Raw genomic sequence first — 27,659 nt, 5'->3', positions numbered from 1 at the left:
TTTTTTTTCCAGCTGCATAAAATTTAATTCATTTACTATTACACTTGTATCATCGGCAAATAGCACAACTGATGTATGTGATGGGACAGAACACTGTATAAAGGAGGGTAAGTCATTTACATAAATCAAAAACAATAGCGGACCCAAAATCGATCCTTGAGGAACTCCTTTATCAATTTTTCCCCAATTTGATAACTTATTGTTAAATTTTACTCTTTGGTATCTATTTTCTAAATATGACTCAATTAGAGAATACATCACACCGCTTACACCATAATATTTCATTTTAACCAATAATATACCATGGTCCACACAATCAAAAGCCTTCTCCAAGTCAAAAAATATACCACCACTTTTCCTTTTATTATTTAAGGCCATCAGTATATCATTTGTTAATTTGTAGGTTGCATTTATAGTTGATGTGTTCTTCCTAAATCCAAACTGACAATTTGAAAGGATATTATTTGTAATAAGGTGAGCCATTATTCTCTTATATATAACTTTTTCGAAAATCTTAGAGAAAGATGGTAATAGAGAAATTGGTCTAAAATTTGATACATTATTTTTATCACCTTTCTTGTATATATATGTGATCTATTGCTAGTGGGGTGGGACTAAGTCCCTTGTACTGCGGCCACTTCTGGCCTGTTGTATCACCCATGTGATCTAGGAAGAAGTTCCACCACATTCAGGGTTTGGACATATTTTTGCTTGCTGCAAAATGGTATTGAGTGTAAATTCATTTTTAAATTGGCTGCTAGCATCATCAGAAAAGATATGCAGATTACTTTATGTTGGTATGATCTGTTTTGGTGGCTATATTATAACTGAAGGCCGAGTTTGTCAGTCATGGTGAAGATCGCAATATAGGGTGAAGGACCTTCTTTGCAGTGTAGCAGTGCTGTATATGATATGATGCCTTCTGTAATCCGGTGAATTGAGAAGCTCTGCAAAGTCAGCTTTTAAAATGCCTTCTCCACCCTCTAGGTTTTCAAATGATGAGGGATAATGTTAAAATGGATCTTAAAGCGAGGGTAATGGGGATGTGGACTAGAATTATGTGACTAAGGTTAGGTACCCGGAGTGGGCTCTGATTGCTATAGTAAGCCTTTGGTTTTCATAAAAGGCAGTGAATTTCTTGACCTGATGTATTACTTAGGTTCTGTAGAAGGGCTTCTCCTTTGAGTTAATTCTTTCTCTACAGAGGAGGTAGGGAGCCAAGATAGTGTAGTTAGTATAGCAACTGGCTATGAACTGGACGACAGAGGGGTCAGAGTTCGAGTCCCAGTGGAGTCAAGAATTTTCTCTTCTCCATGTCCAGACCGGCCCTAGGCCCCACCCAGCCTCTTATCCACTGGGTAGCAGGGCCTCTTTCCCTGGAGGTAAAGCGGTCAGGGCGTGAACCTGACCACTCACCTCCATCAAGTTCGGAGGTCAAGAAAATCGTGGAACTACGCGTCCACTCCCCCATACACCTTCATGGCATAGTACTTAATTAGTTAAGCACAGGGACAGCTTTACGTACAGAGGAGGTTGTTTCAAGCAGTAATGCTAGTGACTTGTATTTGTGAGGGGCCTGATTTCAATCTAAGTCAAGACATCAACTACCCTGACTGCGGATTTTCATAGTTTACTCCGTCTGGGCAGTTGCTGGGATAACACCTCAAATGGGGCCACTGCTGTTCTCTTCCACATTGTTTCAGATCCATTATTCACCTATCCTATCATTCTTCACTGTATGAACAGAGCTGTAGATGGTTTAGTTCAATAAATCATATATAAATACTTGCCATAGTTGAATGTTACCAGCAAAACTGTGTTTAGATGTAGCTGATAACTGAACATTGAGCTGTTTTAGAAATTCATCAGCTGAGTGAATGAGTACCTTTTTCTTATTTGCTTTGCACTAATAGTAATCACATGTGTGTAGCATTATCGTGGTCTTTAGTGACTGTTGCAAATGAAGTGTGTAATGTTTTTGCATTTATCACAGTTTCTGGAATAGTAATTGGTATTTTAGGTGATCACCAAATCATAAAGTATGTACTAATTGCTCAAAATAAGCAAACAACAATTGAAGTTCTAATATTTGCAGCAGCAAACCTTGATTCTTTTCTGATATTGGCAAAATGTGGAGGCTGCAGAGGGGTGAATTTTGATTTCTTTATTTTGAATTTCTCGATGTTCCAATTTTGCCTCCAAAATGCTTTCATTAGCTTCATTTCTAGAATGTTCTTCTGATTCTGGGCTGACATCTTGCATCACCTCCAGCGTTGGTTACAGTCTCTGCATTCGGAAAGCATATAGCAAACTATAATTATCAGTGCGGTGAATTATGTACATACTCAGTAAGGTAGGGAAACTCCAGTTGCCAATTTTTTGGTTGTAAACTGTTGGAGAATGTTTTTTGTGTGTGTGTACTTGCTTGTGTGTATAGTTAAACAGCTTTGTTAAAGGACTATTCTTTCCTGTAAATTTCAGATTTGGGTTTGAACTTATGCTGCTACTGGTTCCAGCAGTTAATCATTCACAAAAATTTTTAAGTAGTTATATCTTTCTCGTTCATATTTTTAGCTCCCCCACTTGTTTTGATTTCTTCTGTTATTTGTTTTCCTACTTTTCAGCAGGAAACGTGGTAGCGTAGTGGTTGAGGAGCTATGCTACAAGCCAGAAGGTCGCAGGTTAAAGTCCCGATGAGGTCATTGGATTTTTTTCAGTTGACCTAATCCTTCCAGCTGCACTAGGCCCCTGGGGTTTACTCAACCTCTAACAGAAATGAGTACCAGGAATTAATTAAATAATTTTCCTGAGGAGTAAAGCGCAGCCGGTGCATAGGGCTGACACCCTCTCTGCCATCTTTGAGCCGATTGTCTAGACAATGTGGGACCCTCAACGTCTCACAACCCTATGGGCCTTCACGGCCTGGTACGGGGTTAGCTTTACTTACTTTACTTTTTACTTTACTCACTTTTCAGTGCTTTTTCTCCAAGCTCATTTTTTTACTGTAAGTAAGTAAAGGAAAGCTATCCCTGAACCAGGCCATGAAGGCCCATAGGGTTGTGAGACGTTGAGGGTCCCACATTATCTAGACACTGCTCAGAGATGGCGGTAAGGTTATCAACCTTACGCGCCGGCCACGCTTTACTCCCCAGGAAAATGATTTAATTAATTCCTATACTCATTTCTGTTAGAGGCTAAGTCAACCTCAGGGCCATAATGCGGCTGGAAGGATTAGGTCAATTGAAAAAAATCCAATGACCTCATCGAGACTTGAACCCGCGACCTTCCGGCTTGTAGCATAGCCCCTCAACCAACTATGCTACCGCGTGCCCCCATTCTTACACTGTACTTTCCATGTCTTTCTGCACCAGTTTTGACCACTTCTCACTACCACTACCACTGAAATGTATATAATAATTCACAGTGTTATGAAACACTTGGCAGAAGGAGATTTGACATGGGAAACTTGAGTACATTGAGGAAACTTACCCCAGTCTCACTGTGTCCACAAATCCCACATGAGCTTACCTGATATTAATCCTTCATCTCTGCTGTGAGAAACCAGCAAGCACTATATTTTGTCATATTTGCTCAAAGCAAGAAGTGTGAAACCAGCAGAGACAGCTGTTGCTAGTGATTGGCTCTGCAGGAAACAGCCATTTTTAGGCAATGGCTCAGTAGCAATCAGTTGGTCACCTCAACAGACAAACCCAGCAGTGGACTAACTGTGGGGAGCACTGTTCTCTCCACAATCTGTGATGCTACAGTAGAACTGTTGGGAGAGGTGTTTTCTATGGGGTCCATGATTAGGCTTTATAATGCAGACCAACTACCATTAGCCAATATAGAGTCCTGAAATGGCAATTAGAAAAGTAGGAGGTTGGTGTGAGATGGTAACCACCCCTCGAGGACGTGAGCCTGGGAGTAGATGAACATCCAGTGTTTGAAGATTTTGCCAAGCAGAGCAGTGAAGACCATGACAGGACATTAGTCTGTGTGTGATAGTGATTTGTAAAATGTAGTCAGAAGGTAGTTTAAGAGTCCAATGAATCTGTTTACCAATCCAAATCCCATCTATAGTCACTCTGTTGCTTGACATTATCAATACTTCAATTCAGAGAGTAGAGGAAAACATTTGATGTACTCCACTTAATGGAGATGGAAGTTGGCTCTGAATCAAAGATGCATTCATGCTGAGAAACATATCAGCACATAGGAAATGAATTTATCTATTAATTTCGGTCACTGGAAGAAAGTGTGTGAAAGATAATAAATACTTGAAAATATGTTGTAACATATTTATTAAAATAGTTTCCTTTGTTCTCTTTGAGGCACTAACCTTCATTCAGTGTCATCAACCATTGTGTCTCAGTCTCTTCACCATTGCTATCATCCTTTTAAGTGTCACTGTGTTAAGAACTATAATCTTTCTCATAAATATTGTCTCATAATTCAGAGTGAAATATTTCTTCATGAGCAAGTACCACTTCATTTCACAACTTCACTGATACTTTTGACTCATGGCTTTTGACATTGAAATATTTGTTTTACTTGCTGTCTACTCTGACAGCACAATGTGGTATGATTGTATATACCCCTGCATCTTAACACGTGCAGACAGGTCACATCAAAGGCTGTGATTTAAGTGCCATGTGTGGTGTATGGGTAAGTGGATCTGTGTATATTTTTATCACCCATGTCATTCCCATTCCTGTGGATGCTCTTTTAGCTCATGTATCAGCTTGGTTATTAGCAGCTTGAATATAAATGTTAGGTCTCATAATAGTGAACATGGACCACTTGTAATCTGTGCCCTTGGGTGCTGTAACTATTCATAACATTTCTACCTTTCAGTCTGCTCAGTTCTACTTGAACCACCATACAGCCACCACCACTTCAGGTACTTCCTATGATTTTAGACTTCACTATGCTCTGAAAAAATGTGTAGTGGGTCTCGTTTAGTCCACTGATGTAATATTGGGTGTGAGTTAGTACAGGGCCTTAATTACAGTATGTTGCCCTGCCTCCCACAGTGCATCTACAGCCCCTGACCCACTACTTCTGCCATACATCTCACATACAACCTAGAGGCCAGGTATAAAAACACAATCTATAAATGGTTACAACATTGTCCTACTTTGTGAATGACAATAAATCACACAGTACACATGAAGATGAATAAAATTCTTCCGTAATTAGCTTTCATCCTTTGAAGATTAGAAGGTGTATGGCAGAAAACAGAGCAGTCCACTTACACCAAGTGGTAAATGTATGTATGGCCTTGGCAGGGACTGCAGAGAAAACACTGCTTCCAACAGTTATTCTGTTGTTGAGTGGCATCACTATCTGCTCATACCTTATGGAAAACACTGTTCCTCTGTTGCATGTGCAGTCATTATACTAATGGGTTGTTTACTGTGCCCTAACCTGGTAACAGCTCTCTCTTCTGTTGTAATGTTACAGTATTTGGATTTTTTGGGGTGATCTTGAAGAGAAGTTACATATATTGGCCTCTTGACCATGCCATGTGTGTGAAAATGCATGGGAAGATTGGCTTGAGTCTCTCTTCGGGCTGGTGCGGTCAGACAGTTTGTTTTAGGCAGTCTAACATATTTCAAGCCTTTCAAAATATTTTGAATATTGCAAAAATGTTATGGCCTTACTGCTGGCATTTTAATGTACATTTGAATTAACAGCTGGTTGTTAGAGGAGTCCTTCAGCATGCATGGATGTAATACAGTATTGTAAGATATTGGTACTAAAATTTCGTTTTATGTTTTATTATGAATAACAGTGTCGAACAAAATTTTGAGTCTCTTAGGCCATTGATTGACTTGAGAAGAAAAGAGTTACAGTGCACACTGCAGCAACTCCAATGTAGTGTATATAACATATTTGGTAGAAATGAAATAATTCACATATTTTGAAGACCTTAGTGATTGAATATGTGAAGTTATTTCTTATTGTGACGGACAGTAAGCCCAGTTGTAAATTTATGTAACATTGCATAACATGTGTTACTTGCAGAGTTTAATATACATGTGCAGTGACTCAGACTTCCTTGCATGAGTATCCTGTGATTGTAAACTGAACACCAGTGTGGGACTTTTAAACTAAGTGGATTGCAATGACATATAGTCTAGAAGCTGACAGTGTCATTAAATGACAAGCTTAAGAAGAATGTATGAGGATTCTGACAAACCTAGTAAAACGTGTTTCTTATTTTGGATTAACTGTCATGCAGATATAATGAGAATAATTGCTGAATGCAATAAAGTATGGTGATATTCATGTTAACAATTTTTTTTTTGTTGTAACGCCCATAGATTTTAATGCAATAAAAAAAATGTTAAATTCACTTGCATGTATCTGGCTTCAAGCTGAATTATTATTGAAAAGTTAAAACAATGTTAAGATTAAAAATAACAGAAACTTTGATTCAGATTTTTATGAGGGAGAATCAGTAAATAAGTCACAAATGGACGTAAAACAGCTGTAATGGATGTAAAAAGTTTTCGGTGTATATCACTAGGTAGCAGTACAGTCCAATTTCGTGACAATCTAGGTAGTAGATGCACATGCTCATGTTCGGAGGCTAGTTTCAGTAGTCAAAATAGTAACCTGCTTGAAGGGTGTACAGCCAAAGAAGCATTCTGTTGTGCATTTCTTTATGGACAAAAGGACTCAGTGCAAAGGATACTAATAAAGAAATGTTTCATGTTTATGAAGGGAAGTGTTTGTTATGTAAAGTGGTTCACAACTGGGTCATAAAATTCTCTCAAGGACGTTAAAAAATTACACATGATGCCCAACCAGGTCGCCATGTTCAGATTGCAGCAGAAGCAACTGTGCAGCAGGTGGAAGAGTTGACTTCTATGCCGTGGGTTTCAATGCACTGGTAAAGCAATGAGACAAATATATAAATGTTGGTGGAGGATATGTCAAGAAATGAATGTTTTCTCCAGCTTCAGATATCACATGGTTTACATTTTATGTCCATTTGTGGCCTGTTTACTGACTGCCTTGTAGTATAAACAGAAACGGTTTCAGGCATGGAACTGAGTTGGCAGTCATCAGATATGGATAAATGACTTCAGAGTATGATTCATTGCAACTATTTGGTACCATTAAGCAGTTCGTGCAAGCACAAACATACCTGACTGAGCTGTAGACCATCAGGCATTTTGGATAGAGAGGACTTTTATGCAGTGATTCTGTATGACTAAAAGTGGTTCAAGCATGAACCAATGCTTCAGACATTTTTACAAGATATTACTTCATTATGTGCCATATATTTTCTCTATTTTGGAGTTAACATCACCTGTAGACAAGGAAGGGAGTGGAAAAGCAACCATATAAATCATTGAGGAATGCATTGGCCATGTGGAAACCATGAGTGAGGAGAATTTGTGATTAATGTACAGATATTCTGGGGCAATTTCAGACACATTTCCAAGCATCTTACACAGTGAACTTTACATAAGAAGAGTTTATACTAATATTATGTTGGACATTGTTGCCTAAGCTCTGTTCATTTTACGTAACACTTAGAGAGCTGGATGTACTTATATCTTCATGTTCTCTGCTACCATGTTGCAGATATTATGCTGACTTTTTTAAAGGTTGGTATCAGCAGTTGGGATCAAATATAGGTATGTTGAATACTGGGGAATGAATGAGTGAATTAATTTATTAATAAGGGACGGGTCTTTACTGGTCCATGCATCGTAACCATGATTATCTGTCGTGTGTGTTCTCTGTTCTTCCTTCCAAATAATCCTGAACTTCAAATAACATGTATCTAACTTAAGAGGGACATCTAGATAGTTATCTTAGTTAGTTAGTTATTGGAGAGGGTGGGTTTCCCCATGCACTTAGACCTGTAGTGGTCCATTGTGCTTCCCTCTATGATTTCTCCCAGTCTCTATATCCTACCGGTATTGGTGCTTACCATCAGTCCCGCCCAGCCAGCGAGACCGGCTCTACTAGCTGAGAGGTATCTATAATGCTTCCCCCATCTACCAGAGGTATTAGTGACTGCTGTTGGGTGTGAAACGTCTGCAATTTTGTCTCAGTGACCTCCTTTGGAGGTATGAGGTTCTTTTGCGTGCCGTAAAGCTACGACACGGGACCCACGGCTTAAAGTCCCTCCCGGAGGACTTGTTCCCTGAATTTTTCCGCCCTTAAAAATTCGACGACCTCCACCGGGTATTTGAACCCGCTTGCTACGAGTCATGAGGTGAGAACGTTACCTCTAGACTACGGAGGCCACTTTAGATAGTTATCTTGTTCATAATAGTATTGTTCCAGGTGATAAAATATTAAGGTGTAGCTTCACAGTCACATAAGATGTGAGGTTGTTTCATATTTCTCCAGACACCATCCACAAGCAGGATTATTTTTAATCCTGATTTAAAAAGGTGTCCTTTCAGGTTACTGTATCTTGTAAGTAATCCATTTACCCCAAAAAAATAAATGGGAATGGGAAGTTGATGTGCAGTGTTTGAGTAATTTAATAATGTTTCATTATTCATTTTCTGACATTGTGAGTGACAAGTGTGGATGTACCACTTTTATCCTGAAACAACCATCTCTGTGATATGTGGTTCAGGAGTATCAGATGTTGCTTATAAAGAGAAGATACACAGAAAAATCGAGGGCTGAGCATAGGTGAAATAATTGTTTGGTTGCATCATATAGAAATGGGATGTTACTAGGATGGCAAGAAATGGACTGATGTAATCAGTATATTTTTTTATTTCAAATATTAAGTAATTGAAGTAATGTGTAATCAGAATATATCATTAGATTCTAAAGGGTTCTGACGATGGTGGATGACACAGCATTACTGGGTTTTTGGACTTTTTCCATCGTCCGGAATTCTAGGTAATAGAGGACACGATGTTTTGGAAACAGATCCAGTTTCCAAAATGTTGTGTCCTGTATTACCTAGAATTCCAGATGATGGAAAAAGTCCCAAAACCCAGTAATTTTGTGAGAATATATCATCTTTGAATACGCACATAGTTTCTGCTGCTGTTTATTTATTTTACAATATAACTACACCACTGTCCCTTGGGCAGAAAAATTGAAGTTTCCTACCTGAAAAAGCAATGCTTCTACAGATTTTATATTCATTATTCTGTCTTAAAAAGTTTGGATGTACATTTATTGATTTTTGCTTTCAGGTCTGAATGAAGAGATTTGAAGTAGTGACCATCTGAAGAGATTATCTAAATCCATAGCTACTTTGACAGTTCATAAATATGGGGGTGCAGGACTTACAGAGTTTCCTTGAAAGTCCACAAGTGACTGGTGGATCAGTACCTGTAGATCTATTACGTATTGCACGTGGTGTTGCTCAGAGGCAGGCTCGTCAACAGCAGAGAGGCGGAAAGAATGCTGGTTCCCAACATACTGGTAGCAACAAGCTTAGTCTTGTTGTAGATGGTGAATGTTGTCTTGACAGATTATATGGAGGCTATTTCTCAGGTATGACTTGTCACTACAGCTGTAGTTTCAGTAATACATTCTGAGACACTTCTTTGGTAGAATGTTCTTGTTTGAAAACATAAATTGTGTTGTTCTCAATCACTTAAACTGACTTGCTATTGGATTGGGTGAACCATATGGTTAATTCTTGCTATTGGATTGGGTGAACCATATGGTTAATTCCTTGTTTGGTTCAAGATATGCCAATAAATGGAATTGTGTGTTTCAGCAATTATTTCATTCCTTTCAGATTGGGCATGTGGTGGTCAGTGGAATCGTATGGTTCAGTTTTTAGCAGTTTTGATACAAACAGTGCAGACAAGCCACATTGAACTTGCAGTTTTTTTCAATGGATGCTTAGAACAACAACGTATGACTGAATGGATTACATCCCAGCAAGAAGTGAGGAAGAAAATCAATCAGGTACAAATTTACTTCAATAGTTATTTCTGGTGTATGATTAATTATGATGGATAATGAAAATAATACAAGTATTAGGCATTACATTGTATGTTTCAGTAATTCTTTCTTATGCACTGCTTCAGAAATATTTACATTTATGCGTTTTTTAGATTTTTGCTCTTTGCCACAGTTAAGATTCATATTGTGTTCCTTTAGGTTATGTCACTGTACAGTCTGGGGGGTGAGTGCAAAAGTTTTGGGAAAAATACTGCCAACTTCAGGGTACTTTTCTCAGATATTGGTACCCTCCTCCTCAGACTACTTGATGTCCAAACCTAGAAGAGCACAATATATTTTCATTACTGATTCATGGATTGTCCATCTTCGGACAACAGTAACATGCAACAGTGCACAAGTCCTGGAGAAAAATTGGATACAGGACAGGTGTTGTGCTGTGTGTCTTGAATAGTGCTGACATCAAGACAAAAAGATTCCAGCTGTTGTAACAATGAAACTTCTGGCTCTCTAAACTATCATTCTATGGAGCTATTCATTATTGAAATCACAGGACATAATGGCATGTCATATCTATATGTTAACATTCGACCATGCTAAAACATTCTGTCATACCCAGTGAAAGGGTTAGTTATAACTGAATTGTCAGATTTTTCATATATAGTTATCCAGGCATGTTGGCTCAGGTGGTAACCCTTCTGACCTATATTTGATAGGTGCCTCGTTTGAGTTGCATTGTTAGCCATTGCTACGTAGCAATGACTAGTGAATAAACACAAGATTTTTATGTTTTCTGTAGTTGCAGTGATTTAGAGTGTGTAAATCAGTGAGACTTACAGATATTTGTAGTTATGAGTTATAAGTGTCCAATAAATCCAGTTATCAATCCAAACCATTTTTCTAATAACTAGCACTCGACAGTGCATTTCAGTGATATTTTACTTTTGAAGTTGTATCATATTTTGGGGGTGGGGGAGTGATAAATAATGTCTTAAAGAGGGTTCTCTGTGGAAGTCCTAAGTCAGGTATATTGATATCCATTTAACTTAAGCATTGTTAATTTCACTGAAAGTCATGAAAATCTGGTTTTTCTTGTTTTAGGTATTAAAACATATCAGCACTAAAGGCACACCTCCACCAAAGGTCTGGTGGACTGCTCCTGTATGTCTGAGAACATGTTTACGCATGGCCTTGCGCCATCTCAGCGTTAGTGTGGTAAGAATTTCTGTTCATTAGTTTTGTATTTCACCATTTAGACAGAAATGTCATATGACAAGGGTATTGATCAAAGGGAGCATGCCTGAAGTGAATATGTGTAGATAAGTGTGACAGTAGTAGAAGTAGACTTTTGTATTTTGCCATTAATTAGAGTTAAGTGAATCAGTTAATTCACACTGCATCTGGCTGATCCTCTTGGGACAGAGCAAGAAAATGATTTAGGAGAAGTTGAGCCTACCCCTTCTTCTGGATGTTGCCTTTTTTTCCTTTCTTTCTTTCTTTCTTTCTTTCTTTCTTTCTTAAAATATCTTATTGCAAGGAGGAGTGTATCATTGTTACATTTGTGCTGACAGTTTCACATTTTTGAGAGCAGGAAAAGCAACTTGTTAATTTCCCTGCCTGTTTCTTGCTGTTGTGGTCACATACTTTGCATTGCTGTGGTTAGCCACTGTACGAAGAAACAGATTTCCAATAGAACGAACAAAGATTGTAGTAGTTTTTTGATTGTCACCTTTATTTTATTTAGAAGCTGATTGCGACCAAAAATAGGATACTGTATGTAAGATGTGTAACAAAGATACATTTTTCATCTATTATAAAAATAGTGTGTTACACTTACAGATACAACAGTTGTCAGTAATTTAGTGGCGTTACAATAGTTTTAGCAATTGTAATTGATAAGAGAATGGAAGAAAATGGTACCCTTCCCATGGGTGTGAATTATTTTGTGAAGAAGTATGCTGAGATTATCATCAGGAATATCATGGATTAGGACATTCTGTCATGACTTCATGGTTAAGGTTGTTCTTTCCAGCATTTTTATGCTTTACTTTTTTTTTTGTCTTCTTGCCATTTTATTATCTAAATGTTTATGTGGTATTTAGTTCTTATACATTCTGAAAACATGTTCATACAAATTGCAATTGTAATCTTCAGTGTTAAGATTTTTTTATATTAAACTTGTTGAAATAATTAGACTGTTATATTCAATATGCTTTTAAAATTTTAGGATTATGTTGGAACAGAAGAACCACATTAATTATTTCAGAACTAATATTGCTTTACAGAAATGTTTGTAGTATTTAGTATGTCAAAACCACAAGACTGGTACTAGTAAAAAATAAGAAGTTAGGTTTCCTCTTTCGATCAGTATACTTTTTGAAAGTAATATAAATTTGGTTGATGACATCAGAATAAAAATTGTCTGTAATTGCTGTGAGAAGTGCTTGTAATTAAAATGGTTTCTTTCGATAAGGGACTAAAGCAGCTGGAAATCAGATTGGTGGTGGTGAACTAAAAGCGTGTAATGTCCATAACATATGAGGAGTACCATACACAGTGGGGCAGTTGGAGAGATTGCTGAAGGTTTTATGACTCAAGTGAAGGGTAGAATAAAAATTATTGCATGGAACCTCAGGATAGTGTCACATGGTCACTCATGGTGATGATGTTCACACTAATAACGAAACATAATTGATCAGAAACAAAATAACACCAAAAGAAATAGTTGGCCTGACACAAAAAATTAAGCATCATTAATTATCTGTATATCTATGTCATTTTGCAGAGATGGTCATAATATTAACGATATGCATGTAATGACATGTTTCACTGATGCATTTGTGTTGTTTTCCATGATATGTCTTAATGCTTCAGTCATCATTGTCTTTAGAAAATTGTGGTATGTTTTTTAGTTATGTACCATGGATGATCATCATCAGGAAGTGATTGCATATTGTAGAGAAAATGGTTTCCATGGTCTTATGGCTGATGATGGGGAATATGCTGTATTTGATCCCCCACGTTACTTCTCTTCTGAACATCTTAAATTAACTTACAAGGTATGGATTTAAGTAAAATGTAGGCCTATCAGAGGTATAAAAAGATTACGTAATAGTGAGATGGTGCCCATGAGCTGAATGTATAGCCCAGGCTAGGGAATGCATCACCAAAATGCCTGATACCTCAGTAGTTGTTCTTAATTTTTTACCTTTCCATTCCGAATTTACACCTGGTTCTTCCTTGAACCTCCCATTTGTTACTGAGACGTATTACAGTGAACTGAAGCTGTATACAGCATTAGATCTTTACTTCACTGGAAGTGTTACATGGCTAAATGCATGAAAGGTGTTTCAGTGGCAGTTAATTATGTTTTGGTGTTCTAAATTAGTGTTTGGCTTCTACTTGGGACCACTTCTGAAGACCCTTGGCAGATATTTATTTAACTGACCCAGTTGCCCTAATATTTATTTCTGTTCAGTGCAGTTTAGTTTTGCTTAGTTTTACTCTTTGTCTCGTTTTGTTCTCGGAATGTGTGCTGCTCTGAATTAAAATTCTAAGCTTATGTTTGCGAAAAGGACACTAACTCAGTACATAATTATCGGCGCCTGTTTTTGACTATGGATTACATTGTTGTTAGCAATGAGCCTAACATTTGTTTAGATCTGTGTGGATCCTCTGAAACTGAACCTGGTAGAGGGAGAAGCTGATGAGTTGGGAGCTTTCCACTGTTCGTTTTTTTCTAGATTAACATGGGTATCTCTCCATGTAAGAATTTAGGGAATCAAAAATCTGTGGAACTTTTTTTTTAATGAGAATGGAGTGAATCATATGTAGAGGAACATAACCTGTTTGACCCCTAGGTACACAGTTTTCATTATTATTTACATGAAGCACTGTTAAGGTGGCCATGAATCTGTCACATGATATGCTATTTGATTTGTATGACTGTTTTCACAAATGGATTTGTTGTCCAGTATCCCCACAGATTGGGTTTGAGGATGACATTTGTACAGCTGCTGCCAGAAACAGTTTTCATTTCTTTTGTAGATACATCTTTCCTTTAAGCAAACATCCGTTTTTGTTTCATTGGGCCTCGCTATTTTGCATATATGTTTCATTGTGAATGCTGTCAGAAATGTTGTCATTGAAAGAAAAGGCAAAAGAATTCAAAAGAGGAAATGTCAGTTATTCCCAATTTAGAATTTATTCAGGGGAGACCATAAAATGCAAACTTGTTTGCTGGAGGTGTACTTTGTGTCAACCTAATTCTGCATTGGGTTCTTTTTATTTGCTGCACATTTCTGGTTGAATTCAAGGACATGGACTTTTCTCATCAATAATATTGGCAGACTGTTCAGAATTTTCCTTATGTTATAGTTATCAGTATGCTTATTGTTTGTAATTTGGATTTATTAGAATCTGTATCATACTAATTTAGTGATGTTATGATTAGTATACTGGCGATGCTAGCTAGTTGTACTACTAGTATCTGTCACAGGATTTTCAATTTTATACAGGCTGCACCACAAAATAAATGGAGACTGTATATCATTCAAGTGCATTTCAAACTCTTTTTAGAACAGTACATGACTTCTTCTTGACCCTCTGATTGTGTTTCATCATTAGAACAGTTTGAGGGGGGGGGTTGGTATTAATTGACAAAGGCAGTTTACAACCTGAGGTGTAGTAAATTACTATATGCAGAGACCTGTACTGTTGAACTATAAAACTAGCATTTTGAGCTGTTCAACAGTAGAAATTTTATATCAGTGTTAAATGTAGTTGTACCATAGATTTTTAAAATTCACAGTGGTAACTTGTGCTGCTGTCAGTTTTCTGGCAAGGCAGGCTGTGTGGCAGATTATCATGGCCAGGTTTAAAGATTTTGAACATTATCAGAATAAAGATGTCTGTTATACAAGGTAGTAATTCCTTAGTCCAATTATAGTGGTACAGGGGATAACTGAGGAACATGCTTCTTCCATCTTCTTTGGTATATGTAGATAGCATCTTCCTCTGAAATGTCAGGATCTGCCCACTAAACTATATGGTGTTACATCCCAGAAGAACATGATAATTACAGCTGTGAAAACTTCTCACCTTTATCTGACTTAGGAGCTTTTGCGCTGTCTTAAGTGCAATGTCACAATATTTCACTACAGGTTCTGCCTAACTGGCCATCTTCATGCGTACATGGATAAGGATTCTGCTGCTCACTGTAATGTGGTTTTCTTTCCACTTATTGCAGTTGACTCTAGTTGTTTTGGTTATTATGGGTTGTATGTGGTTGCTTTCATGTAATGTGTGTGATGCACTATGTTAGAATTTTTTAAAGATATATATATATATATTCAGTTATTGTATGAATGATGAACGATATTACTTCCAGTTTTGTTTGGTTTGCTGTTGTGGCTTCCTTGAGTGTTCTTGCGGGCGGGAGTTCTGTTGTGTGTTGCTAGGCCATCATAATCGTTCAGTGTGTGTGTTTCCATGAATGCTGACTTCTGTTGTTGCTTATGTTGTTAAATACTTAAGTCCTTTCGTTGCACATAACTGTAACATGCGTAGATTTTCTATTAGAATTCATGTATTCAAAGTTATTTGTGTGTCATGTAATTAGTTATGTATGTACTTACTTGAGTTGGTGGATTGTATTCTCTCTTGTTGGGTGTTGTACTGTGTGTCTTGTTCCCTAATGCTTGCCGAGTTGGACTGGCTCTTTCTTTTGTAATGTGTTTATGTTGCTGTTGTTTAATTTTTGTATTATTTCAAATATCAGGTTATGGGTTCGATGTATGTGTCATTCATTTGTAATTCAGCTTTACTCATTTTATATATATATATGTGGTATTTCTGGAAGTGTTTTCCTTTTTTCTCTATTTTTATGACTTTCATAGTGTTCGGCATACTCCCATATGTATATCCTGCATTTAATATGTGATTTGAATATTCTGAGTTGCCGTTATTATTACTTATTTCCTACATATGTCCTTTATATGTGGTCTGGAATGTTCAGTGTGTTTGCCCTCTGTATTTTCATGGGCAATCCGTACATCTCATTTGGTGTATGCCACTTTTTTCATATCCGTTTATTTGAGGGTGAGGCTTTACTAGGTGTTATATTGTGTTTTTCTTCAGAATGCAACCTTAAATTTGCTTCTTTAAAAAGTCTTGTGATTTCGTTTGTTTCTTTTCTGTAATATGTAAAAATGGCTCATTTTGTTGTTTGGCGGTGTAGGCTTGTATTTTTGTTGTGTTTGTGGTTTTCTGAATGACTTATCCTTAACACTTTGCGGACCGGCGATTTAAATATTTAAATCACCCTGGGGACCGGCATTTTTATACCTAGTACCCTAACTTTTGCACTGTTCACTTTAAAAATTAATATAAAATCTAATTAATTNTCAGAAATGCTTTGTATTTCAATTTCGAATCAGGGTTTAGATTTTTGTAAACCAAAAGTGAATTGAAAATGGCACAATTTATAAGTCACAATGCAACTTTCACTTTTATTATCTGTGGCCACAATTCTTTGTTGACCCCTGTCACTTCCACTGTCTGAGTCACTAATCACTACTACTCCACAAGGCACTTCAGATAGCTCATTGGAAAAGAAGTCAGAGAGATCGCTTTGCCTTCAACCACTTTTGTCCTTGAAACATATTCCCCTTTACTAACTTCCTGCCTGGTACATAAAGAGCTGGAAGGAACAAAGTTTATTTTCTTTTGGAGTAGGGACCCTAGCCAGCCAGGTCAAGTTACTGAATACCTAGCATGCATTCCAAAGATTTATTATGCAGTATTCATTGCAGTTGCGTGGCACCAGAGCAAGGTATAGTGTGTTACAACCTAACGTGTCCTAAAATCCTGATGATATGTGACCATTGAGCCACATTTAAAAGCGAAAAGCATGATATCATGCGTCCGGTCCGCAAAGTGTTAAGTTTCTATTATATTCATTGTTATACTATAATGTGTCTTGTATAATATTTAGTTCCTTTGTTAGTGCTTCATTTGTTATTTGATATATATTTGCTTTGTTAAGTATTTAATGCTTTTTATTCTATGTTCATATGGGTGACATGAGTGATTTGGTATTAATGGTATCTGTTTGCATAGGTTTCCTGCATATCTGGAATTCTAGTTTTGTTCTTTTTTGGTATATTGTAAGATCCAGGAAATTGTTGGAAGTGTGTTCTTTTTCTGTAGTACATTATATACTGGTTCTTTGTTTGTTGAACTCTGTTAGTGTCTCATCTATATTTGTTGTGTTTTTGTTGTAAATTATGAGAATTGTATAGAACGTAATGTTGCTCATGAGACTGTAAAAATCTAATTGATACTAAGTGAGAAGTGCAACAGGATGCTGCAATATAATATTATGAGTTCATGTGTGTTTGATTTTTAGGGCTCCCTTGAGACTAAAGAGTACATCCTTACTGAAGTTGCAAAGGGTTTGGGTTTGCAACCTGATAGATTCTGTATACTGGCAGCACTTCTTGGCAACTACATGCTAACAGAACAAGACTTGGCAGACTTCTATCGTAAATTAGGCATGACTCAGAATCCAGGAAAGGTAATGCTTGATCTGATCAGAGATTTTACTTTGATGAAATGGTAGTTGTAGAGCATGATGTCTGAAATTACATTATTATTCTATTGTACTCTTCAGAGTTGATAGATTATGAATATAACAATAAGAGACCTAATATGCAATGGAACTTGTGAATATGACATTGCTTAATAGATTTTCTGCATGAAACTTAAAAATAATTTTGTTCCAAAACTTTCCCAAGATTTATGTATATTTTACCCTTGTGTTTCATGTTTAAAATGATATCCCACCTAAAAAGCCAGTAACATTTACTACAGAACTAATATTTTAGCTGCCAAATGCATTCTCTATGTCAAAGTATGTGCATTTAACTTCCCAAGTTTGACTTGCTGCTTCAGTTTCCTGCAAATATGCAGTAAGATGTTTTGGATGCAGGTTAATTCACTTACTTTTGTCCTGTGTAGAAGACTTCATTAGAAGTGTTAAAAATGAATCCATTTTCTCACTTGATTTTTATGCTGAAAATTACTTTGGTATAAGATTCCCATAATTTAATTCAGGCAAACTCTGCATATCAAATTCTGACTTAAATTTTTCACCCTCTTCAGATTCCAGTTGATGTACTAGTAAAAAATGTTGCTGGATTTGTGAAGACATTACCTTCTATAGATAATTTGGATTCCACCGCAGTTCAGGTTTTTGGCACATCATCTGATAAACGGGCATCAAAACTGAAGCAGAGTGTACAGTATTATTTGAATGGCACTAAGGATGGTTTCTTACGTTATCGGCCACATCCAGCAGGTAAAAGTTGAAAGTATACATATTACATAAGGAACCTGTTGTTATGGGCTTTATATTCAAGGCTACACTGTGAGCGGAGTGTGTTACAAGAGGCGGCATAAAATAACCCACAAGATACAGGTCATTTCAAGATTTTCAGTCCAAAAATATTAAATGATATAGTTAGGTAATCAATGCACTATAGTTTGGATGTTTTTTTAAGAATACAGTCATCCAGCCATGATACATCCTCGTTAGTGCAGCCTTGTTAATAATGTGAATTTATACAATTCATAAAAATACTCATTTTAATGGGTACTTTTCATATTCAAATATGCTTGAAGTACATAACCTTGAAGTCATTCTCATAACTTCTAATTATGTACATTGCAGTGTAGCACAAAGTTTTAAAGAAATTAAAGTGTTTATGGCAGTATTTATTCTTTTTGGCATGTATGTTTGCTGACTTTCCCGTTGTGTTCAAAATCGGAAAGTAGTAAAGGATGCTTTAGATAAAGATCTACACACGTGTTTGCACGTGCTTAGAACATAACTCACTGGTTATTTATAGGAGAAAAAATGTTTCACACAGATGGGAGTAAAATGAAACATGTTTTGAGGATCATTAATTTTTCTGTAGGTCTTCTGATTTGTGAGATAACATGTTTAAAGTGGTTGTCATGCAGGTAAAATATTGAAGAATGATTCCACATACTTACTGCACCCATGTAAAATTTTTAGGAGTTTCTGTTTGTACAGAATGATGTGCAAAAAATATGTGGTTGGTTAGGACTCACCAATAATGACAGAAGTACTGGAAAAAAACTCTATTTTTGTGAGGTTTAAAATTATGTAATGCTATGAAATTGGTGATTCTAATGTTTTAGTTATATAATGAAGTTCTCATCATAATCCATATAAGCTGTACTGTCATATTATAAACAATGTTGCAGCTTTAGTTCAAATTTTAGCATCAGTATAATATGACATATACATGTACATATTAATTTTGCACCAGGTTCATTTGTGAACCTTAAGTTTGAATTTTATATGGCTGCAAATGGCTATTGATTTCAGAACCTAATTTGAATGTGTGTGCACACATTTGATGGGCAAGGAATATTGACTGTATCCATTTTCTTACTTTATTTGATGGTTTTCATAGATACTGTGTTGTCTTCTAGTTTATGTTCATTTAGAGTGTCATGACTGTCTAACTACAGTATCTCCCTTTCATGGGTTCTCTACCTTTCTTTTCAATTTTGTATTTTCTTCCTTTCCAAATTAACTGTTCCGGTCTTCCCTCCATTCCTGAACAGTTCCAGAAGCATGTCTCTCCCCCTCCCCCACTCTTTTTTGGAGAAGCATTTTCATTGGCGTTGTAGGTATGAAGAATGTAGAAATGAGATATGGTGCCAGGTTTGAAAGCACTCGTCACTGGAAGATTTTGATCCAACAGTAATCACCAATGCTTTGAACTCCTGATTTGTTGATTTCACAAGAAAGGTGAAGGACATGGGTACTTTGGGGCATTACTGGTGAGAGGAGCATTTTAGTGTGTTAAGCTGGAGGATGTTTAAGGTCCTACCCATTTTCCTGACCTATGCTTGCTTGGCAAGGTGAAGGATTCTTTTATTTTATTAGCTGAGGACTCTTATGTCACAGAGTGTGTCATTTCAGTAGGATAATGGAAGTAATGTACTGCTTATTTCATATGCCCTGAATTGTGGATGTGGTTTTGAAATTCCCAGTCTAATTTTTAGCAGATAATAAAGCTTTAATCTGCTCACAACAAATTTTGTACCCACATCTGAAGAGGGTTTGAATTTGGGGATCTTTTCAAGTCAAAATCTGACCTTACCACAAAACTTATCTCCATGCACCTCATAGAAATTTTGCTAAGGTGGGTTTTTGAATCATGATAGAGATTTTCCTGTGTTGTGAGAAACAGACAGAATGTAATGTAGTGACAGATTTTTTGACATACTTTAACCTTCCCCCTGAAGAATGCTTTCAAATTCATTACCAGGAATAGGGAAGCTACGTGTTAATAGACAAAGCAGTCAGATTTTCTCCTTCCCTTTATTAACAAGCAGATTTTATTTGCAAGTTCTCTTGTTTTATACATTACATTTTAAGTGTGCATTGAAATGCTTTTAACTTGTCTTTTATAGTTATGAAATTTATATATGTTTTATTAAGTTATTTTATTATTACTAATTTCAATTGAGGGATGAGGAAAAATACTGAAGAGCTAAACATCTTATTATATTTGTTTTTGTGCATTAAGTTGGGTATGTGTTCAGCAATCATCAATGCTAGTTATGTGTTGTAAAGTTGATCTGAAGTTAGTATTATTCTGGGTTCATTTATAATGTAGGCCTGTTGTAATTAAGGTTGTATTGTTACAAGCTCTTTTCCAGCCTAAAAAGCCAGTTGCAACATTTTTATTTTAAATAAAAAGGATGTCAACTTTCAAGCATGCACTTGCTTTCGTGCTGTCTTCTTTATGTAATGTGATTGCAGCAAGGCGATCTGATACAGCACACGTCACTGGACAAGCCAAAACACCTCCTCACACAAATACCAAAGGCAAACATGCCGAAAATCTCGATACTTCTAGGTTTGCTTCTGAAACTGCAGAGAGTGAGGTATGTTATAGTGCCACTTTTGAAATGAGGTATACATTGGAATTATTATTTTTTCTTTTAATCTTGAATTGTTATGTTCCCAGCCTCATTGACTCAGTGTTAAATACCCTTAATTTACAGTCTTTCTTAGTGAAATCCATTTTCCTCCAGAAAAACATTTGATGGAAAGAGTACTGTCTCTTGGGATATGACACTGTATGGTCGCCACATCCCAGAAGATAGTATTCTTTGTAGTCACCACTGAGATACTCAAATCAAATATATGATGTCAATTTCCGTGCAGGTAATGTTTCATATTTATGTCTTATCATTTTGAATAATATTCTTCATTTCTTGTATTTTAATAGTTTCATGATTAATATTTTTTGTAATAATTATGTTGACAGTGATAATTATAGATTTTCATTTCATGCATCCTGTTGTGTTATAATATACAATTTCTTTATTACAACTGTCACAACACAACAGTATTAAGGTCAGTGCCTAGTTTGGCACTGTTACATGTTTTGGCTATTAAAAGCCATCATCAGGCAAAATACATGGCTAATATATATACACCACTGAACTGCAGTACTAATAAATTGGATACAATAATATTAATTATATTAAAATACTTGGCGTAAAAATACAATAAATTGGATTATATAAAACAAGAATAAAATTCTTTGAGTGATGTTTTACATCATTGAGTCAGTTGTGGGTTTTTGTGATTTTTTGCGTTCCCACAGACAAATTGTAGTATTCTATATTTTGTATATATATATTAAATTGTTTTGGATGCCAGTGATGTAGATGTAGTAATATTAATGTTAATTATTTAGTCGGTGCCTCATCTTACAGAGTAATGTCCATTCTCAACGAGTCATTTACTTTCCCTACAGAACGGACAGTACTTTGTAAGATGTAAAACATCGCTCGAATAATTTTATTCTTGTTTTATATAATCTAATTTATTGTATTTTTATGCCAAGTATTTTAATATAATTAATGTTATTGTATCCAATTTATTATTACTGTATTTCAGTGGTGTATATATGTTAGCCATGTATTTTGCCTGATGATGGCTTTTAATAGCCGAAACATGTAGCATTGCCAAAGTGGGCACTGACCTTAACCCTTTCGCGCGGTCATTTAAATTCCGCTGCCGTCTCTCCGGCGGTAACATATTCAGCCGTCCATTTAAATTTTGCTCGAAAATGATTTATTCATCATTGTTCTTAAATTATATGAGATAGGAACATGAAACTTTCACTAAAATGATCTTAAAAGGTGGTTTTATAACCTTACCTTATAATATGAGCGCCCTGTATCTCGGCAATGGAAGCAGGTTGTTTAGTATTTGAGCAGTGAATGGTACGCCTTGAAGGATGAAACTTTCACTAAAATGATCTTAAAAGATGGTTTTTATAACCTTACCTTATAATATGAGCGCCCGGTATCTCGGCATTGGAAGCAGTTGGTTTAGAATTTGAGCAGTGTAAGATAGGCCTTGAAGCATTCGTCTAACCCAACGCTGCCCCACATNAGGGGGTGACCACAGTGTTCTGCCTTAATTCGTGACGTTTTTCTAAGAACTGGGTGGTATGTACTGTGCGAAATCAATCGATCTTGCAAGAATAAATTTTTGGACATCCCTCTTCTAAGAATTCCAATTGAGTGTGTTAGTGTGGCCAGCTCAGGGCAATATGATATTATAAACACAGCACATATCACGTCTCTGCTGTTTATAACTTCATAGCAAAGAAAACACGCCATTCATAACAGCTTGAACGAGGAAAACTCTACCAGAAGCAACACGAATTTGCTGCAAGACAGACATATGTAACGATGACTTAGCGCAGCTAAACTCGTGGCTTATTATACTCTGTTCTTGTGACAACAGGCCAGCGAAAAATCTAACAATCTACAGCAAAACCATCAATTATTATGGGCATTGTAACATAGGTGTGCAGCTGGACGAAACATAGACGTCGAACCCCCACAGACGATTTAAATACCTGACGAAACATACACGTCAAACCACACTGAACGATTAATATAGTTGTGTTGTGATTGTTTTAATAAAGAAATTGGATAATTATAGAATTGATTTTGCTGACGTATTTTTTAATTCTAAGTCACTGCCACTGCTGTAATAACGGTAATGTGGTAGTGTCATGCATACCAATCTAGTAAACTTTTTAAATTAATTTCCAGAAGTGAAATTTCGAATATGAAATGTTGCTTGCTAGGACATTCGCAGAAATGTTAACCCTCTCATGTTTTATCAGACATTGGCAGTGATTCGCAGCCTTCTCCCCACCCCCATGTACTGATATAACTTCTTGGTTGCTTCATGGCTGCCCTAATTGAAAATCTTGATTTTTTGCTTTAAAGGGGTACCAGTTCTGTAACTCTTGTTCTTTGAATCTGGTGTTCCAGTATTTGCACATCATGTGTAATGATTATTTGCAGCTTGTGATAGAATAGAAACAAAGAAACATGAAACAAATATATGTAGAGTTGGCAGAGAAAGTGATGTACTGAGCAGCCTCCATAGTCCAGAGGTATTGTTCCCACCTCATGACTCGTGGTACGCAGGTTCAAACCCAGCGGAGGTCGTGGAATTTTTAAGGGCGGAAAACTTCAGGGAACAAGTCCTCTGGGAGGGACTTTAAGCCATGGATCCCATGTCGTAGCTTTACAGCATGTAAAAGAACCTCATATCTCCAAAGGAGGTCACTGAGCCAAATTCAAGGACATTTCCCACCCAACAATAGTCTCTAACGCCTCTGATAGATTGGGGGAGGCATTATAGATACCGCCAAGCCAGTAGAGGCCGAACTCGCTGGCTCGGTCAGGACTGATGGTACGCACCAATATCGGTAGGGTATAGAGACTGGTAGAATATCATAGAGGGAAGGACAATGGACCAATACTGGTCTAAGTGCATGGGGAAACCCACCCTCTCCAATAACTAACTAACTAACTAACTAACTAACTAAGTGATGTACTGAAAAAATGGAGGGAGATTAATTTCAGTTACTTAGCTAGCTTAGTACATCAGTAAATTCTCTAGTTGGATTTAGCATTTTTAAACACCATTTTTGTATTGTACAGCGAGATAGTTTGGCAGCCTACAATGAAGCTACGGCAAATGCTACTAAAACACCACAAATAGTAATTGAACCTCCCACAATTGGTAGCCAGAGTGATATGGCAAAATCTGCTGTTAATGACAACCTGAGCAACTGTGAGGCAAAGAACCATACCAGTGGTGCTGATGAGGAAGATACAACCTTGACTGTTGGTATGTTTCAGCAAGAAAGTCATTTATATGTTATGTTTGTTACCATATATATTTGCTTAATTGCTGTTTTTAAATTACAGAGAGATTTTTCTGAATTCTCCAGCAGAATGAACAGTAGCCTTGAAGCAAGCTTGTGGATTGTGGGCTGGTATACTCATGTCTCAAGCTTCATGTTGCATTAGCTTTGCTGTAGCATACTAGACTAGTACAGTAAGCATTCACTTAGCATTCGAATACTGCATGAGATGAATATTGGAAATTGTGTTCATTTATTATACCTGCATAAAAATGATTCTGCAAGACAAGTTTGGAGAAGAATACTGTCTTTTGGGGTATAATGCCATATAGTTCATTGAAAGTCAACTTACATTTCAGAGGAACATATCGCCTCCAACTTCAGTGTCGAAGAATATGCTGAGCAAGAAACCACGTGAAAGCTTTTGACAAGCGGAGCCACCTGCTTCAGATTCTGCTCGTCACATGCTTTCACGAAGATTTCTTGCTTGGCTTATTCTTCGACTCTGAAGATTGAGGTGATATGTTCCTCTGAAATGTCTGTCAACTTTCAGTGAACTACACAGCATTATATCACAGAAGATAGTTGTACTCTTCATAACCACTGTGAGAACCTAAAATCTTACAACTTAGGAGAAGATTTCGGGATGTTTCAGTTCCAGTTAAAAGAACTCTTCATTTGTTGTAAATAAATTAGGACAAGCAGTGTTGATATTAGGCAAGAAGACTGAATCAAAATGATGAGTGTTGCCTGAAGAGAAATTGGATGATGTGGTTGCTAGGCTTGAAGACTCATAAGAAATTTCTCAGCATGAGCTATTATACAAGGGTTGGATAGAAAGTAGTGGCAACACTGCTGTACCATGAAAGATGTGCATCAGGTGGCACTAGCGCCACCTGTAGCTGATAGCAGAAGTTCAGTTGAAGTAGTGCAGTGAGTGGCTTTGCTTGTGTTTCATTGAGTTGCATTGTGCATCGTCTTGAAGTGCAGGAGCCCAGTTCAGGCAACCTAACAACATGTTTACGAAACAAGAACAACGCTCCTGGATAAAAATTGTAGTTACATGAGGTCGTAGTGCACAAAACTGTTATCAGGGACTGCGAAAAGCATGTGGTGATGCTGCTCTGCCATATTGCACAGTGGCACGATGGGTGAAATTGTTCTGTGAAGGGAGGGATGCTATTCAGGACAACCCCATGTTGACAACCACACAATTCAGCTTCTTGCTTCTTTGCTGGATGTCGATTGTCGATGGGCTGTGTGGGAGTTAGCTGCTGAAGTAGGCATATGACACAAAACCGTGCTCCACATTCTGCACAGTATTCTTGGATACCGCAAAATTACAGCGCGTTGGGTACCCCATACAATGTCCAAGGTGCAACAATGGCAGCATTATGCAATTGTGCAGGACTTGTTGGACTGGTGCCAGAAGGAAGGTGCTGACTTCCTTGGAAGGATCGTCACTCTGGACGAAACCTGGGCTTGCTCATACAAACTACACTTGAAGTGACTATCAAATGAATGAAAGCATCCTGGCTCTCCTCATCCAGAGCAAGTGTGCCCTACACAGAGTAATGTGAAGGCAATGTTCATTGTGGCATATTACATTTATGGAATGATACTGTACCATACTGTACCTCAACGACAGACAGTAAACGCTGCCTACTTCTACAGTTTCTTGCGTAATCATCTTCGTCCAGCACTCAGGAGAAAGCGACAACACTTATTGGCAGTGAACCTCATCATCCTACATGAGGATGCAAGGGCTCATACTGCTGACGCTGTCAGGGATCTCCTTCGCTGCTGGCGATGGGAGATACTGAAACATCTGCCATACTCACCTGATATGAGTCTGTGTGATTATGGTCTCTTCGCCAAAATGAAAAGACCACTGCAAGGGATACGTTACGATACAAGAGAGGGGATTATTCATGCTGTAGGGCGGTCACTGCTGGACATCAACAGAAGTGAACTCGCTGATGTTGTACGACGCCTTCCACAAATTTGGCAGAAGGGGGTACACATGGGAGGCGATTATATTGAAGGAATGTAAGTGTGTTTACCTCAGGTAATAAAGTCATTTCAGAACTATAGAGCTGTTGCCACTACTTTTTATCCAACCTATATAGAACTCCTGAAACCATTTAAAATAACAGTTATGCATGCATTGCAACAATGTAGTCATGGTAATGGAGTGAGTGTTTATAATTGAATATTTCAATCTTTTATGATGTTGAAATCAACCAATCATCACCTAATTTTATTTTCTGATGAAACTTGAGTTTCCTTGCATAGTGAGGTAAAGTCAACTACATGGTTTTAAAATTGGCGTGTGGTATGGTGTGAGCACATGCAGAATAATCCAACTAATTTTCTTTGAGGACACAATTCAGAAAGTTAAGTGGATTAGTGCTTTCCATTTTTGAGTTGGCTGACTGGTGAAAGCAGAATGCATTTTTCCATCAAGATCTGCTACTGATTGCACAGCAAAGACATCCATGGATGCCTTAAGGGAAGTGTTTGGAGAAAGAATTGTTAGTAGTAGCATGTTTCCAGTACTGCCTTCCAACTTCAACTCATGTGATTTAATTATGATTTAAAAGGTTAACGTGTCAGACCCCACACAGCTGAAGAACTGAAAGAAAATATTTCGAGGGAGGTTTGCTGTTTACCAAGAATAACTTCAGCACATAAATATTTGTTACAGAGGTGTCAGGAATGTGTTTGAAGTAGTGGAGAGCATTTATATCATCTGTTGTAGTCTGGGTAAATTTTGTTGGATTTGAGGTTCTTACAGCCATGACTATGAAGAGATCTGTCTTCTGAAATATAATGCCACATAGTCCAGTGAAAGATAACTGATGTTTCAGAGAAACGTATTGTCTCCATCTTCAGGATCAAAGAGTAAGCCCAAGCTTTTGTCTTGTTTGGCCAACACTTCGATTCCAAAGAGTGAAGTAATCTGTTTCTCTGAAACGTTTGTTGACTTTCATCAGACTGTGTGGCATTATATCCCAGATGATAGAACTCTTCATGGGTAAAATTTGTATGTAATGTGTTTAGGCTGTATGTTTGTCAGTTTTGCTGGCAGTCTCTACGAAATTGAGTATGGAGATAATAAAAAATGGACCCATAATCGTTCATTGTGTCCCTAACATAATATCTCATTTTTATTATTGTCCCCCCCCCCAGCATTTCTTTACAGTCATGTCAGGAAATTGTGGTTGTATTCACTGTCAAATGGATCTAAATGTCAGCTGTATTCATTACATTTATTAGCCATTGCCATCAGCAGTTGGGTCATATATTGAAGAAAAGCAGAAAGAGTGTAACTAGTGCAGAATCTTCATTTGCATGAGGTAGGTATCTCGTCATTGAGGTACTCTATGAAAGGATGGATACAACCAGATTCCAAGGACACTGTGGTTTTGGCCAAATTTTATCTTTGCTTATGCT

The 27,659-nt window shown here is 37.1% G+C and overlaps 1 protein-coding gene across 4 annotated transcripts in view; it reads left to right on the top strand.

The window, feature by feature from the left end:
* LOC111875613 (constitutive coactivator of PPAR-gamma-like protein 1 homolog) overlaps positions 1-27,659 on the top strand; it is a 63,086-nt gene that overhangs the window by 2,925 nt on the left and 32,502 nt on the right. For 2 of the 4 annotated variants that reach the window (XM_023871985.2, XM_023871982.2), the window contains exons 2-9: positions 9,189-9,492; positions 9,743-9,915; positions 11,011-11,124; positions 12,822-12,968; positions 17,318-17,485; positions 18,073-18,268; positions 20,774-20,898; positions 23,998-24,187. In XM_023871985.2, the coding sequence (XP_023727753.1) occupies positions 9,267-9,492; positions 9,743-9,915; positions 11,011-11,124; positions 12,822-12,968; positions 17,318-17,485; positions 18,073-18,268; positions 20,774-20,898; positions 23,998-24,187 (1,339 nt within the window). In that variant the 5' untranslated portion in view covers positions 9,189-9,266. Of the gene's footprint in view, positions 1-2,228; positions 2,354-7,631; positions 7,653-9,188; positions 9,493-9,742; positions 9,916-11,010; positions 11,125-12,821; positions 12,969-17,317; positions 17,486-18,072; positions 18,269-20,773; positions 20,899-23,997; positions 24,188-27,659 lie in introns of those variants that run through there. The other 2 variants (XM_023871983.2, XM_023871984.2) reach the window with 2 other exon arrangements.

Source organism: Cryptotermes secundus, unplaced genomic scaffold (assembly GCF_002891405.2).
Source record: "Cryptotermes secundus unplaced genomic scaffold, Csec_1.0 scaffold50, whole genome shotgun sequence".
In the NCBI taxonomy this organism is placed as follows: domain Eukaryota; kingdom Metazoa; phylum Arthropoda; class Insecta; order Blattodea; family Kalotermitidae; genus Cryptotermes; species Cryptotermes secundus.
This window is presented reverse-complemented; position numbering and strand designations above follow the sequence as displayed.